Source organism: Trachypithecus francoisi, unplaced genomic scaffold, assembly GCF_009764315.1.
Source record: "Trachypithecus francoisi isolate TF-2019V2 unplaced genomic scaffold, Tfra_2.0 Lachesis_group8, whole genome shotgun sequence".
Lineage (NCBI taxonomy): Eukaryota > Metazoa > Chordata > Mammalia > Primates > Cercopithecidae > Trachypithecus > Trachypithecus francoisi.
The window spans coordinates 111,150,730-111,166,827 of record NW_022681473.1 but is presented as its reverse complement, the minus strand read 5'-3'; the positions used below and the strand labels follow the sequence as shown (position 1 = coordinate 111,166,827).

Here is a 16,098-nt window from a genome sequence, read left to right as displayed (position 1 = left end):
TTGCCATATAGGCCTTTTTGAAAATTGGCTTTAATGGAACTTTATTCCATAAGGAATCTCAGCTTAGATTTTTCAAAGCCTTGAGCCCAGCCATGGATTTATCTGTGCCTGCAAATATCAGTATGAATTGGGTGAATTCCTCTCCTTGAGGTTCCAAGATAACCGGGGGCTCCTGGGCTTGTCAGAAAGTGACATTCTTTACTTACCACAGATTGAGAACCCTGGACAGGGACTGCATAGAAAAGGTTTGAGGCCAGTTTTTACCAGGGGCTTTTATTGGCTCTATAAGTCAACTTTGATTCCTTAAAGCAGTCTGTTTGTATATGAAAGTATGCCATTGCAGTCAAAGCCTTGGTAAAATAATCAGTGTCTCCAGCGATGTCCTGTTACAAAACCAAACACTGTTATTACATGTAGTCAAATAACTATACTGCCATAAGTTAAGAATACTCACAAATAGTTTCCAAATTCTGGAGAAATTAGGTAGATAGAAAGAAATATGTTCCAAGGTTTTCTCGCAGAGTATACTTTACTCAATAGATAAAAGCTGTAAATAGCTCAAAAGAAAAAAAAAAGTTTTCTTGACTCTAAAAGAAAACATAAAGAATCAGTAAATGTTTTAAACAAAAAGTCATAAGATATAATTTCAGTCTTCTCTTAGTTCAGTCCATGCATTAACTCCTGTTCTGCTTCATACTGAATTAGCAAACCTCATGAATATATTAGCTCTCTATGAGAATACTGAATATTTGTTTTTTCCCCCTCTATTCCAATGACCATGGGAGCCAAGAGGCATCACAAGGGAAAATCACCTCTTTTTGTTTCATAAAACCATAGGCAAAAGCCTTTCAATTTTGCAAGATGCTGCCCAACAGATTGCATGTGGAACAAATGAACATTTTCCATCCCAGCCAAAGCAAACTACATATAACAAAATAGACACTAGTCACCTTACTCAGCACCTGATATTGACCTGGCAATTCTCAAATTTGCCCCTGTTCATCCCTGTCATCTTTGATCCACTCAAAGTGGGGAGAGATGACCTTCAACTCAGAATTCAGTGGGTGAACTATGGGCAAGATGAAGAGCAGATGGTCACCCTGTGTCAGACCTGTGGAGCTTCTGCTAACAATTGCTTCAGGGGTTACCTAATATGACCAGAAAAATAAGGAGGGTTCTCCAACTTAGACCTGCTTGACTTCCATTAACAATTCCTAGGCCGAGCACGGTGGCTCAAGCCTGTAATCCCAGCACTTTGGGAGGCCGAGACGGGCAGATCACAAGGTCAGGAGATCGAGACCATCCTGGCTAATACGGTGAAACCCCGTCTCTACTAAAGAATACAAAAAACTAGCCGGGCGATGAGGCGGGCTCCTGTAGTCCCAGCCACTTGGGAGGCGGAGGCAGGAATGGTGTAAACCTGGGAGGCGGAGCTTGCAGTGAGCTGAGATCCGGCCACCGCACTCCAGCCTGGGCGACAGAGCCAGACTCCGTCTCAAAAAAAAAAAAAAACAATTCCTTCAGAGATCACCTCCACATATATAAACAAACACACAACAAAGACAAGACAGAAGACCTTCTAAACCAAGATCCCTAACCAAAACTCCTAAGTATTCTTCCCAAACTAACCACCTACCCTTTTCCTGAGAAATCTCCCCAAAATCTTCCTGATTAAGGAAAAATCTCCTGAACCAAGACTCTTCCTACTATTTAGGGAGAGCCAGCCAAACCCCTTAAAGGAGCTGAACCAAGACCCCAGAAGAAGCCAAATCAATCAGGAGGAGAAAGGAGGTGCTGGAAGCACCTACAATATGCACCAAATCAGACACTCCATGATAGGACCACAGACAGACACCTAATGATGGTGTTACAGTTATAGGACTTTTTCTCCATTGCAATGAAATCCATGCACCATGGATTGGCAATGCCCTGCCAGTAGGAACTATGCCAGAGACAGCCTGCAGTTCAAGAGAATTAGGCAGCCTCTTGGGCTGGCCTCTAGATCCATCGCCAGAGAGGAGGCTACCAATCCACAAGTAGGAGTCACAAGGGTGATCCTGGACGAGCCCTCAAATTTGGAACTTCCCAATGTGTTCTTCCTGCCCACTGCACAAATAAAGACCATGGCATTGCAGTAAAGAAAAAGTTTAATTGATGTGAGGCCAGCCATGCCACATAGTAGACAAAGTTATTACTAAAATCAATCTCCCCCAAAATTTTGGTATGGGAGTTTTAAAGGATAATTTGGTGTGTAGAGAGTCAGAAAGTAGGGAGTGTTGACTGGTCAGGTCGAAGATGAAATCACAGGGGTTTAAAGCTGTCCTCTTGTGCTGTCAGTTCCTGGGTGGATGACACAAAATCAGATGAGCCAGTTTATCAGTTTGGGTGGCATCAACTGGTGTATCAATCAATGTAGGGTCTTCAAAATATCTCAAACACTGATCTCAGATTTTATAGCAATGACTCCTAAACCATAATTTCTAATCCTGTGGCTAATTTGTTAGTCCTACAAAGGCAGTATAGTCCCCTGACAAGAAGGGGGTTTGTTTTTTGGAGAGGGCTGTTGTTGTCTTTGTTTCAAAGTTAAACTCTAAACTAAGTTCCCCCAAGTTAGTTTGGCCTATACCTAGAAATGAACAAGGACAGCTTAGAGGTTAGAAGCCAGACAAAATTGGTTAGGTCAGATCTCTTTCACTGTAATAATTTTCTCAGTCATAATATTTGCAAAAGTGGTTTCACTGCCACAGACAACTTTTGTTTTCCTGTTTTGTCTTACTGACTGTTCTCTCTTTTTGATTCTCCATTTATCAGGGGCATGTAGGTTATCTCACCTTTCTTTGCTGCAGGCAGCCAAACAAAAAGTTGAGGGCCTCAAGAACATGGCCAAACTAAAATGTGGGTTTACATCCATTTGTGGCTTGCTAAGCTTTCCTTTCTTTGGCTGTCCTGTGAGAATGGTCTGGATCTTGGAAGGGCCACCTTGGTTAGAGCCATAAAGGGGCTTATTAGTTGAGTCTTCAGTCACTTGTTGAATATACCTTTGGATTAAAATTTTGGTTTATATTCAGAGCATGTTAAAAACATTTTTGTTTTGTTTTGTTGGTTTGTTTTCTGCCTTCTCATTTGAGCTAAAAAGGTACTTTATACTCAGAAGAAAAAATTTGATTATTAATTACCCTGAACCTCTAAAAACTTCCAGTATTTCTCTGTACCTGTCAATTCGTTCCCCTGTCTTATCTAAGAAACCATCCCTCTTAAAATGCAAACTTCAGGGAAAGAAAAGCCAGGAAATGAGAATGTTTGCTGTTTGCCCAAAACTGGTAATAATATACTTAAAAGACATTTTAAAAGAGTATTATTCTCAGAAGTCAGCTTAATTAAAAGGTGATATTCAGACTATATATATATTTAAGGCTTTTCTCTTCTTGTGGGATGTTTTTCCCATGAGAACTTCTTAGTCAGCTGAATTATCCCACACCCCCACTTTTTTTTTTTTTTTTTTGGCAGAGTCTTGGTCTGTCACCCAGGCTGGAGCACAGTGGTTCCATCTCAGCTCACTGCAACCTCTGCCTCCTCAGTTCAAATGATTCTCCTGTCTAAGCCTCCCAAGTAGCTGGGATTACAGGCATGCACCACCACACCTGGCTAATTTTTGTATTTTTAGTAGAGATAGGGTTTGCCATATTGGCCGGACTGGTCTTGAACTCTTGACCTCAACTGATCCACCTGTCTTGGCCTCCCAAAGTGTTGGGATTGCAGTCATGAACCACTGTGTCTGGCATTTTCTTTTTTCTTTTTCCTTTTTGCTAACTAGAACTTCATTGGCCTTTTTGGAAAACTTCCAAACTGGCTCATCTAAAATTTATTTTACCAGTTACCATTTCTGTCTTTCCTTCCTTTTACCACCTTTGATCTTCCACCCAGTTCCCTTGGTACATTCCCCTTCATGCCTCTACCTCTTTACATAGCCAGAACCAAGCCATCTGAGCTTTACATGCTTATTTCTGGCACAGTGAAGTATTTTCTTTCTTCAGGAAGAAGATTGTTTTTGGTCCTCAAACAACTTTCCAATAAGCCCCCCCAAAACAAAAAACCAAAAACAGACACTTTGCTGATTTAACTTAAACAAATCCCAAGTACATTATTCGTTTTCTCTGGATGTGCAAGCAGCCTTTACATACATCACAAAAGAGCAGAATGAGTTTGGGAATCTGTCAAGCAGAGAACGGCTGAGAGCCAGCCAGAAGGCTAAATATAGCCTGGTCTTTTGTCAGATATGAACATTAGCTGTTATGTTTCCTCAGGAAGTAAACCCTGCCAAGGTAGTAGATAGTTGTGGTAATGAAAATCTGTATTCATGTCCTTGGTACAAATTTGCATTCAAGGCTTATTTTAAGATCTTATTAGCCTAACACATAATTACTTCAAAAAATAGGGTCACCCGGGTATGGTGGCTCATGCCTGTAATCCCAGCACTTTGGGAGGCCAAAGTGGGTGGATTGTCTGAGATCAGGAGTTCAAGACCAGCCTGGCCAACATAGTGAAACTCCGTCTCTACTAAAAATACAAAAAAAAGTAGCTGGGAATGGTGGCGGGCACCTGTAATCCCAACTACTTGGGAGGCTGAGGCAGGAGAATCGCTTGAACCCAGGAGGCAGAGGTTGCAGTGAGCCGAGATCGCGCCATTGTACTCCAGCCTGGGCAACAAGAGTGAAATTCCATCTCAAACAAACACATAAACAAACAAAAACAAAACAAAACAAAACAAAACAAAAATGGTGTATAACTTTTAGAAGTGCAGATCCTAGTTTGAGCTGAATGTGCCCTCTCTCTTACCCAAATTCTCACTCTATGGATCATTCTTGGTGCAGCTCCTTGAGGTGGATGGTGGGTAGTAGTAAGCCACGAAGGTGACATGGAGTTCAGGGAACAATACCCGAAAATATTGCATCTCAGCATTTTGAATAGTTTAAGATGAAGGAATGTGAGAAAACAACAGGAGCAGGAAGGTCACTTTGACCATGCCTCCCTTCCCACTCTTCTCCCCTGAATCAGGTGATAAAACCTAGGAAGGACTCTAACCTTTCCTAAGGAGGTTATGTTTCCTAGCTGTTATGCTAGGAAAGGTGTCTTCCCTAGACCCAAAGAAAACGAGCACCTTCATCTCTGAAGACAGAGGGACACCCAGGGGAATCTGAACACACAGGCCTCAAGTCCTCCCAGTTTATTACCATTAGATCATACTCTTAGCTCTATCATGTTTCTCCATGACTGTCTACTCTTCACCAAATTTTGCATTGAAATATTCAGGTTTAACTGGTTTTCTTCAAATCTTCATTTCCTTATGAAGGCTTTTGTGTTATGTAAAGGAACACAGGGAACCTCCCCCCCAAATATGGCTCCCTGGTATAATGAGTATTTCGGGTTTTTGTCTGTTTGAGTCTCGCTTTGTTGCCCAGGCTGGAGTACAGTGACATGATCATGGCTGTCACCTACACATTCTGGGCTCAAGCGATCCTCCCACCTCAGCCTCCTGATTAGCTGGGACCACAAGTGCACACCACCACACCTGGCTAATTTTTGTATTTTTTTTGTAGTGACAGGGTCTTGCTATGTTGCTTAGGGTGGTCTCGAACTCCTGGGCTCAAGCAGTTCTCCGGCTCTGGTCTCCAAGAGTACTGGGATCACAGGTGTGAGCCACAACACCTAGCTGAGTATTTTGAATTAAAGGCCCTTAGAGATCAACAGATGCTAGAAGAAACCTTTCCCCTATCTACATAAAGACTGAACAGACCCACCAAGGAGAATTGCTTTTCCTTCCTCTGTCCCCTTTCAGTCCTCTACCTGTCCCAAAGCACAGGATGAGGTTATTCTCATATCTACCAAAGAAGGAAACAATTACTTCTGGTCCCTTCTCGGAGTTTTCATTGACTGAACTCACATCACGGGAAGGAAGACTAAAGTCTGACAACAAACCTGGACAGACTTTTGTCCCAAATGACTGTCCACTCTGTGGGTCCAACCGACTTTGTCCCAGACCATCGTATGTTCTTCAAGTCCACTGAATTTCTTTAAAAATCATTTACTATCCGCCTAAAATCATCCACACTTCCCCATTCTCTTTCCCCTACGATGTGGGGTATATAAGCCTCTGTACCCCGTAGGGAGATTGGGCACTCACTCTGTGATACTCTACATGCTCACATAGTTAATACATTTATATGCTTTTTCCATTAATCTGCCTCCTGTCAATTATTTTCAGTGAACCTTCAGAGGGTAGAGGCGAAGCTTTCCCTTGGCCCCAAGACATGAAAAACTTATATGCTTTTTCTTTTGTCAATCTATCTTTTGTTATAGGGGCCTCAGCCATGAACCTAGGATAGGTAGAAGGAAAGATATTTTTTGTTCCCTAGTTTGCACATAGGGCAGGGGAAGCATTTTGAATCTTGCTTTTTTCACACACAGTGGGTGTCCAGCTCCCCAGTCTGAATGGCATGGAGGCTTGATGCCTGGTCAGAAGGGTCCAGAGACACACAGTGCTGCTGGAGCATCCTCCCCTTCCATCAGCAGCAAGTGTCCTCTGATCTTTTGAAAACAGAGTCACACTCTGAATGCACGTTTAATGAATAACAATGAACAAAGTAACATCTGAAAACATGATAGGAAGAGACCACTCAGATTTAAAATGACATTGCTCTGGATCGACTAAGAAGTTTCTTTTTATTAAATCATCTATGAACCATTTAATGGAGATGCACCTGAAAGGTGCACCTGTAATTACAATGGTGCCATAGCTGTATCAACAGGGGAGAGCTCTCAGCCAGGAAAGCACAAATGCCACGGAGAGTTTACAAAGAATTTGGCAATACAGGTAGGTGTGGTTTTCCAATAATTACAAATATTCTTCAAATAAATACACCTGAATCACATAGAAAAAAAATACAATAGCCTTATAAATGAGAAAGAAACCAATATACCTCTCCAAAATAACAGGTTTAGAATGATCTGTGTATAACCAAAATGCCTTGGCATGGTGTTTCCATCTTGAGTGGCAATCAAAGAAAGAAGCAGTACATATTTCCCATTATACACATCTATCCTGTACAGAGTCCATGATAGTTGAACAGCTGCAAAATTCCAATTTGTTGTGTAATGGCAGCTAAGTGTGAAATATTTGTAAGAACTGATTGTATATTAAGTTTGACTACTCATCACTATAATTTTAAACCTACATACACCAAACCTACTATTATTTGTATTTTAAAATGAAGTTATTTCATCTGCATTTACAGACAATTTTTTCCCCTTTCCCTTGAATTTTCATTATAGCTAGTCACTTTCCTAGGAAAATTCAATTTGTTGAAGTATTAAAGAGAAGCAAATCCAATTTTAATCCTATGTTTAAAAATGAAAAGCATTTTTCATTTGCTATCACCTAACAAAATATCCCCATCACCTTTGTAAAGTGAACATTAACCTAAATAGATGTTAAAACGCTCCTTACCCCACCCTCCTCCGCCTGTCTCATCTCTCCCCGCAAGGCAGCCTTTTAGACTAGCGCCTCTTCTTTCTCACACGTGTGCTGGATTACAATTTAAATGCAAATAACCCTGCACCTCATTATCTAAGTTCGTGCAGACTCAGTAACAGTTGTCTGTGCTGAAGCCTGTGAAATCAAATGGAGGTTCATCTGTATTCTAACACATGGATTACTTAGAGTAATTTCAAAAGAGCAATTCATCACTGCTTTGAAATTAAACACTGGACTTGCAGAGTGCCTAGGTTACGGAGGAATGCCTTCCTTTTGCCACATAGGGAAGCCTTTCCACAAAGGCAATGAGATAGGAACCTCTCTTACTGTAGCTGTTCAATTAGTTCCCAAGGACACTAGGTAACTGAAATAACACACTTCATTTTAATACGAATACAGCTAGTTGAGTGGAAAAGATACATTTATGGTAATGCTAAACACAATGACAGGACAATCTATATGCATTCCAAATACCACTAACAAGGAAATTATCAACAATGATTTACCAAACAGACATCACTCCAGGAGACATTATTTTTTATTTTTTATTTTTTGCAAAATCATCTTTCAAATATAAGGTTACTTTAAAATAATTCTTTGGTTAAAGTATAATTAAAATAAAAAGTAGAAACTCCTCCAAGCCTTTCACTACAGAGTGAAAAATACCCACCTCTTTCAGCCATCAGATGGCCATTTAATCAGCCATTCAGATTCTATGAATCTAAATGTCATGGAAAACACTGTAATCTGAACTCCATACTGGGGTGAAGCAATAAGCTCCTAGCTACCAATGCAGTGATGGTGAAGAGAGCCTGGGAAAATGAAACCCCCAGCTTATGCATTAAAATGTGCCAATTACTCTAGTCCATGGAGGAACAGATGCGGTATTTTAAAATCACAGGAAACAAAGTTCTATCTGTGACTACCACTGGGGCATTACCGGATTGATGTGGCACACTTGTAGAAGCAGGAAACGGTTTCAGGCTTTCAATCCCAGATTAAAACCTTCAGTTAATTTCATTTCACCTAGTTCATTTCAAATAACTTTCTACATTAAAACAAATTTCTTCTGTACAAGAAACCATTTGCTTCTTATCTGTCAATTCCTTCCTTGCCCTTCCTTCCTTCTCCTCTCCCCAGACATCATTTGTCCTAATAAGCATCAGCTTCAGATGCTTCAAAAAGAACCAGCTGCAACTCAGGTTATATACAATATTAGCCTACACTTTTTGGATGTATATGAAATTGAGTAATATAGTTGTCTGTTTCTTTGATTATACATAGATTCCACATGATTTCCAAATAATTTCTCAGTTGCAGTGCAAGTTTAGTTTTTTAAGTAGGTAAGTGTGCAAGGAGAACTTAATGTGAATCCAGATCTTTTGGGCCATTTTGATAAGCAATTTGAAATAATGAAATTGAAAGCAGAGAAATACACTCTTTCTTGTTTTCCACCTAAATTATTCAGAAAATTATTTCAGATCTCTATCTCCTTTTGTTTATATAGACCATTGCCTAAGGCAGTGTCCATATTGGACTAAGAACAATGGATTGTAGCCCAGTCAGACAGATTTATCAGGTCATCATATGACTAAGATAACCTAGAGAGATAGAGTGGATAACCTATTCCAGACTCTATTTCATACATTACAGATACTGCCCAGAACACAATGCTACAGTTTCAAGGTGAGGCGTTCAAGCATTATTCTGAGCACTCAACGCCCACAAAAAAATTGTGGTGAATCTGTTAAAGATTATGGATCTGATTAAACAGTGGATTCACTTCATCACAAATACCAGAAGAATGAATGGTAGGGCCATTACATTAGCTGTAATGTGACTTTTCTTTTAAGACCTTTACTGGGAATATTCCCCTCCAACATTTTATATTAACATGTCACCACAGGGTTATTTCCATACCCAGAAGCTGGGTCAATGTTTGTGCAATGCTAGAAGAAACCATGATTTGTTTCTCAAAATGTAAAATGCATGGCATATTTTTCTAAGTGACCTAAAAAAATACAACTATGGGCCAGGTGTGGTGTCTCACACCTGTAATCCTAGCACTTTGGGAGACAGAGGCAGGAGGATCGCTTGAGCCCAGGAGTTCAAGACCAGCCTAAGCAGTATAGTGAGACCCTGTCTCTAAAAACAGAACAAAACAACTATAATCCTTTTGCTGATTAACATATATAGCCAGTATCCTTTCATGTCCTCTTCTTTCTAGGGGTTATCAAGTTGTAGTTTCAAATACAGGCATAGATCTATTTTTATACACCTCACGTTTTATGTGTCTGAGTTTTGAAACACAGGCAATGTTACTGCAACATACAAACATTCATTTTACACTAACTACTGTTTCTTTAAAGGGCTGGCCTTTCACTTTGCATACATCTTCTACAGAGTGAACTATACCATAGGAGACCATCGTCTGTGGCCATCAACAGTCAGATAGTCACACAATTAAACAGATATTGATAACTGATGATTTGGTTTGATTGTCATTTATTTTTCTTTTAAATAAACTCCCTCTAAATGCAGGAAGTAAGTATAATGAGAAACCACAGAATGTGGCTCTCCAAATTTCCTCAAGGAGCCCTACCTATATATTTTAAATTATCATAGAAAAACAAACAGAACGACAGCACAAGTAGCAGTGCAGCCATGACTGTCATCATTTATATTAGTTCCCTGACTTACTATACATCCCTGGTATAACTGATGCATTTGTGGATGTTCTGTTATGGTTGACATGTACTGTAAGTGTACAGCAACCTGACCCTTGGTATGGTTTGCAAACACGTCCATATTGCACAGAGTGAACTTCTTGCTGCAAGTAATATATCTAACATACATCCTTTCAAAATGTAACATCCTTAACTAGTTAACATAGTCTAGAGGCTAGACTATGAGTCTAGAGTCTAGGCTTTGCCCCTAGGCAAAGACAAGCAAATATTGGTGATTTAGAAATGCAGTAGCACATGAGGCTACAACACGGGTAATTCCAAGTCACTTCATATTTTGCAAGTTCTTTGCTCCTAGGATTGAATACTTCAAACACGTATCTTATCTTTCCTCCTGAGTATCCAAAAGTGCTTTGGAGAGCAAAAGTGCTTTGTCTCCCCATTTCACAGAAGCAAGGGGGCGGGAAGGGCTGTAGCAAGAAGGGCCAGCTGCTGTAGAGAGAATGTGGCAGTACCAGGGTAAATGTTAGCATCCTTAAGCAGGTGTCTTCAGCCAGCAACACTGCTGTATGGGGGCTATGAGGGTAGGAGTTCACGTGTAACCTAAGAACAACTCTCTTCAGGCATGTTTTCTAATAATCTTAAAAGGATTCCTCAGCTTGGCTCTGCCTAACTGGAAAATGGAGATCAAAAAAAAATTCCATCCCCAAACTGCCCTTTCAATGCTCCCCCAGCTGGTCTGGGCACACTCCTTCCTCTTGTACCCCTTAGAGCGGGCCAGCAGCTCCCTCTGGGAGGAATGAGGCCCCTTAGCTGTGCATACCTGGAAGGAACAAAACATTCTCTTCTGTAGCAGGTGCCCCAAGTTAGGGAGACAATTCTCCAAAGCCTTGTGAGCTAGGCAAGAGTCCAGAGAGAACACCTTTTTTTTTCCCTCTGAATCAAGTCTTTCTCTCATTTACACAGTCTCATCTTAAGAACTTTAAGTGTGAAAGGAAATGCTAAATTATTCTGAGCTGTCCACTTAGAATGTGGTGTGGATTTTTAAACACACAAAAAGACACGTTTCCAAAAGGCCTTTCCATCTTGTTCACTGGTGTGGTTTATTCTTGAAGCAAGGTCTCTCTCCAGTTGAAGCCCCCAGTGGGTCCATGGGTAAGAGGAAGGATTGGTGGATCTGTCAGCTGCCATATTCCAGTTTCTCCTAATTCTTCACAGGAACAAAATCCCAGATATGGGATCTGAAGAGTCGTAAAGGAAGGGGATATTAGAAGATAGGTTTAATGCAGAAAGAGAGGACCAAAATACATAAGACTACAATGTCAGGAGTTAATTCCTAATTGCAAGTCAAGTTAAAAAGGCAGCTTAAGGCCAGGCACAGTGGCTCACGCCTGTAGTCCCAGTACTTTGGGAGGCTGAGACAGGCGGATCACTTGAAGTCAAGAGTTCAAGACCAGCCCGGCCAACATGGCAAACCTCGTGTATACTAAAAATACAAAAAATCAGCTGGGTGTGGTGGCGTGTGCCTGTAATCCCAGCTACTTGAGAGGCTGAATCAGGAGAATCGCTTGAACCCAGGAGGCAGAGGTTACAGTGAGCCGAGATTGTGTCACTGCGCTGCAGCCGACAGAGCAAGACTCTGTCTTAAAAAAAAAAAAAAAAAAGGAAAAGAAAAAGGCAGCTCAAACATTTCTGAAATTATATTTGGACCCGATGGAAAAGATGCTCCAATTTTAAAACATTTGTTTCACCCGTTTTTTTTTCCTCCTTATCAGTCTCTGTAACATTCAAAGCTGAAGCTGTGCTCTCCCCCACTTCAGTTGTCACAGCAATTTTAAAACTTATTTTTGTCTGTGTCCAGAGAGCTGCATTTACAAACAAGACAAATTCTCTGTCTTCCAGCACTTACAAATGAGGACAGATGCATAAATAAACTTTTCAAAAATGCGAAAAAAAATTGCGAATGAGTTTGAACCAGTTTCTCTGGTGGCAGAGAAAGGAAATATGTAATTCGCCTGAAGGGAAGTGTGTGGGAGGCAGCTGACCAGAAAACCTCTCCCACAGAAAGGAAGACTCCAGATGTGTGGGTCAGCCTCATGGGTTTTCTGTCTTGCTGTCTTGTTCCTGGCTTTGCCTCTTAGCCTCCTCATTTTAAATTGCTGCATGCCTCAGCCTACCTTCAAGGACCTGTGTTTGAGTTAAGCTTTCAGATGCTGTCTTTTGGACTGACCTCTATTGATCCAACCCAAATTCCCTCCGGGAAATTCAAAGAAGGTCCCTCAGGGAAATCCAGACAATTTGCTTATAATTCCTAGCTGCTTCCTACATTTTAGCTCTTAGAAGCTAGAACTAGCTCTAATACATTGTTTTTCTAACACAAGGCTTCATAAAGTGCCCTGCACAGAGTATCACTCAATACGTCTTGGTTGAGTGAATCAATAAATGAATATTCCCAGTTCAGTATAAACACATGCTTCAAAGAACTTAGTAATCAGCCAGTCACTGTGCTGACCTCAAACTACTAGCCATCACGGACCCCAAAGAGCAAGAATGAATTACCTTTCGGACCATTTGTACGAAGTCCTTGGAGTTCTGAGGTGACAGGCCCTGAAGTTGGCAGGTACAAGCTTCAAGGGAGGATGCGTGGGCCACAATCAGGATGTTATTTCCTGGGGGAAAATGGCAAGGAATGGGAAGACTGTTTCTATAAAGACATGGAAACTGCAAATACTGGAAGCTAACTAAATGCTCTGGAGGGGAGCAAACACACTCAAGAAGAAGACAATTTGCCTGAGCAATATTTTGTAAGTGCTTTGTTATTGATAAGGCAGCCTAATTTTTTTAAAGAAAACATTTTATCTTAAAATAGTTACAGATGTATGAGGTCAGGTGTGGTGGCTCATCCCTGTAATTCCAGTACTTTGAGAGAACGAGGAGGGAGGATCACTCGAGCTCAGGAGTTTGAGAGCAGCCTGAGAAACATAGTGAGACCCTGTCCCTACAGAAAATTAAAAGAAAATTAGCTGGGTGTGGTGACCTATGACTGTAGTTCCAGCTACTTGGGAGGCTGATGTGGGGGGATCACTTGAGCCCAGGAGATTGAGGCTATAGTGAGTCATGATTGCATCACTGCACTCCAGCCTGAGTGACAGGAGCAAGACCCTGTCTCAGTAATAATAATAATTATTATTATTGACTTATGGGAGGGTTACATACAATACATATACATATATACCAGCAAGGTCCCATGAACCCTTCCTTCCAGCCCCCTCCAATGGTAACATCTTACATAATTCTGGTACAGTATCAGACCGAGGAAATGGATGCTGGTGCAATACACACAGCGTATTCAGATTTTAGCAGGCGTGTAAGCAGTAGTTTGTGTGTATGTGATGATGCAATTCTATCATATGTGTAGCTTTGTGTAACACCATGACAATCAAGATACAGAACTGCTGTAGGTCCATAGGGGTTACTCCTTCTAATATAGTTTTAAACGTTCCCACTGTAGAACTGTGAGCACTTGAGACTTTCTGGTTGATAGAACATGTTGTGTACCTTTATGCCAGTGAGTGGCTAATCAATGAAAACTAGAAGGTAGGCATCATCCATAATACTGTTGCTCATGGCTGTCTACTGTTTGAATATAAGTATTTTAACTTAAAAAAAAAAAGAGAGATGAAGGGAATGTCCAGACTTTTTTTGCAATCTGTCTTTTTCACTAAAAAATTTATAGTGAACAATCTTACATATTAAATATTTGAGCTCAATGTTTAGAAAATTCAATAGCAAACACACTTGAGCCTTACAGAACACTGCTCTTGGTGATAGCAGGGAAGGTGTGTGTGTCTGTGTAGGTGTGTTGTGTGTAGGTGTGCATGCTGCTGGATCAATTATAGGCAAAACAGTGGCATGCTAGAGCTTTTGGAAATTATCAGAGGGAATCTCACAGGGTGCAAGAAGAATAGCTATAATGCAGAATTTAAGTTATTAAGAATACTAATTAAGTCTGGTATAAACCCCTGGAATATCTACCATTTTAGGTACTCAGAGAATATTACACATTTAATGTAAAAGTATCTGGAAGAAAATCTGGAAATATATTTCTTTGGTTAGCCAAAGCAAGTTGAAACATCTTGAATAGCCTATTAACCATTATAGAGAAATAATCACATACGTAAAGATGGAGTTCAGAATAATAACCACTTACCTTTACTTTTACATTCACTTATTATTTCTTTTGTTACTTGGAAACTTCTACTGATATAAGTATCATAGGATTCTGAAACAACTAATTTGCTGACTGGAATGTGAGGTCTGTAATAGAAAAATGAACAAAGGAAATGAAAACATTTTGATCTTGAGACAAAGGATGATATCGCTCTAAACTTTTATTTCAAGGGCTTTCTAAAGATCCCATAGATCTGTTTGCTTATCCATTTCCCTAGAAAGGAGAAAGGTATAGGGAAGGGTATTTCCACTGTATGAACATGGAGTGGAAATGTACAGAAATAACAGCTACGTGTATGGCGTCACAGTGACCAGGTGAAAAATGAGACATTCAATGCAAGTCTCACTCACAGGATAACATATAAGCCCTTGATTGATGGTCCCAGTCACATAGCTAATACAAAGCAAAGCAGAGATGGGAACCCTCAACCTATTTACATCAGCGGGGATTTCCCAGGCCTCTCTTCAAGAGCTGCAAGGATAGGTTTTAAAAGCAGTTATTAGGTCCATCTGATTCTTGGTGAGTTTATAAAACTTCACCAGCCTTTTCCTTTTATTTCTCTCTTATTTTGAACACAGACCACACACTTGGCACAAGGAGAAGTGCAGAGCATAAAGATGAAGACAACCCAATTTCTGTGCCGGAGAAGTTCTCTGTCTGTGGTTGGGGGTGAAGAGGCTAGTGATGTAAATGATAATTACTATACAATCTACAAAGGCATGTGATACTGTGTGTCCCCTACCGGCCTGGGGGCCTGGCTGTCCCCCACCCAAATCTCATCTTGAATTTCCACATGTTGTGGGAGGGACTTGGTGGGAGATAACTGAATCATGGGGGCAGGTCTTTCCTGTGCTGTTCTCGTGATAGTGAATGAGTCTCACGAGACCTGATGGTTTTATTTTTTATTTTTTGTTATTTGTTTTTGTTTGTTTTTTATTTTTGAGATGGAGTTTCACTCTTGTTGCCCAGGCTGGAGTGCAATGGCTGGAGTGCTTGATCTCGACTCATTGCATCTTCCACCCACTGGGTTCAAGCGATTCCCCTGCCTCAGCCTCCCGAGTAGTTGTGAATACAGGCATGCACCACCACGCCCAGTTCATTTTGTATTTTTTTTAGTAGAGACAGGGTTTCACCATGTTGGCCAGGCTGGTCTTGAACTCCTGACCTCAGATGATCCACTCACCTCAGCCTCCCAAAGTGCTGGGATTACAGACGTGAGCCACTGCACCCTGCTGATCTGATGGTTTTAAAAAGGGGAGGTCCCTGCACAAGCTCTCTCTTTGCCTGCTGCAATCCATGTAAGACGTGACTTGCTCCTCCTTGCCTTCCGGCATGATTGTGAGGCTTCCCCAGCCACGTGTAAGTGTAAGTCCAATTAAACCTCTTTCTTTTGTAAATTGCCCAGTCCCAGGTATATCTTTGTCAGCAGCGTGAAAGGAACTAACACAGCATGGAAGAGGATGATCAAAGCTAGGCTTCCTGTCCTGCTGCCTCGCGCGTCTTCAAACTCAGTCGCCAATGCCCTTGGGGCCCACCTCTGCTTGCCTCCGCCCTGCTTAACTATGTAGAGTTTCTGGTCCACAAGATGTTTATCTTGTTTTCTGGGTACAACTATGTCATTTCAATTTTCTTACTTTGTCAGTTTTCATATT

The 16,098-nt window shown here is 40.9% G+C and overlaps 1 protein-coding gene across 2 annotated transcripts in view; it reads right to left on the bottom strand.

Moving 5' to 3' along the window:
- Positions 1 to 6,695: 6,695 nt before the first annotated feature.
- Positions 6,696 to 16,098, bottom strand: part of UBASH3B (ubiquitin associated and SH3 domain containing B) — a 162,539-nt gene continuing 153,136 nt past the window's right edge. Inside the window, exons 12-14 of one of the 2 annotated variants that reach the window (XM_033207706.1) lie at positions 14,426 to 14,532; positions 12,775 to 12,884; positions 6,696 to 11,456 (exon numbers count right to left, since the gene is read on the bottom strand). In XM_033207706.1, the coding sequence (XP_033063597.1) occupies positions 11,319 to 11,456; positions 12,775 to 12,884; positions 14,426 to 14,532 (355 nt within the window). In that variant the 3' untranslated portion in view covers positions 6,696 to 11,318. The remainder of the gene's footprint in view (positions 11,457 to 12,774; positions 12,885 to 14,425; positions 14,533 to 16,098) is intronic. The other variant, XM_033207707.1, reaches the window with a different exon arrangement.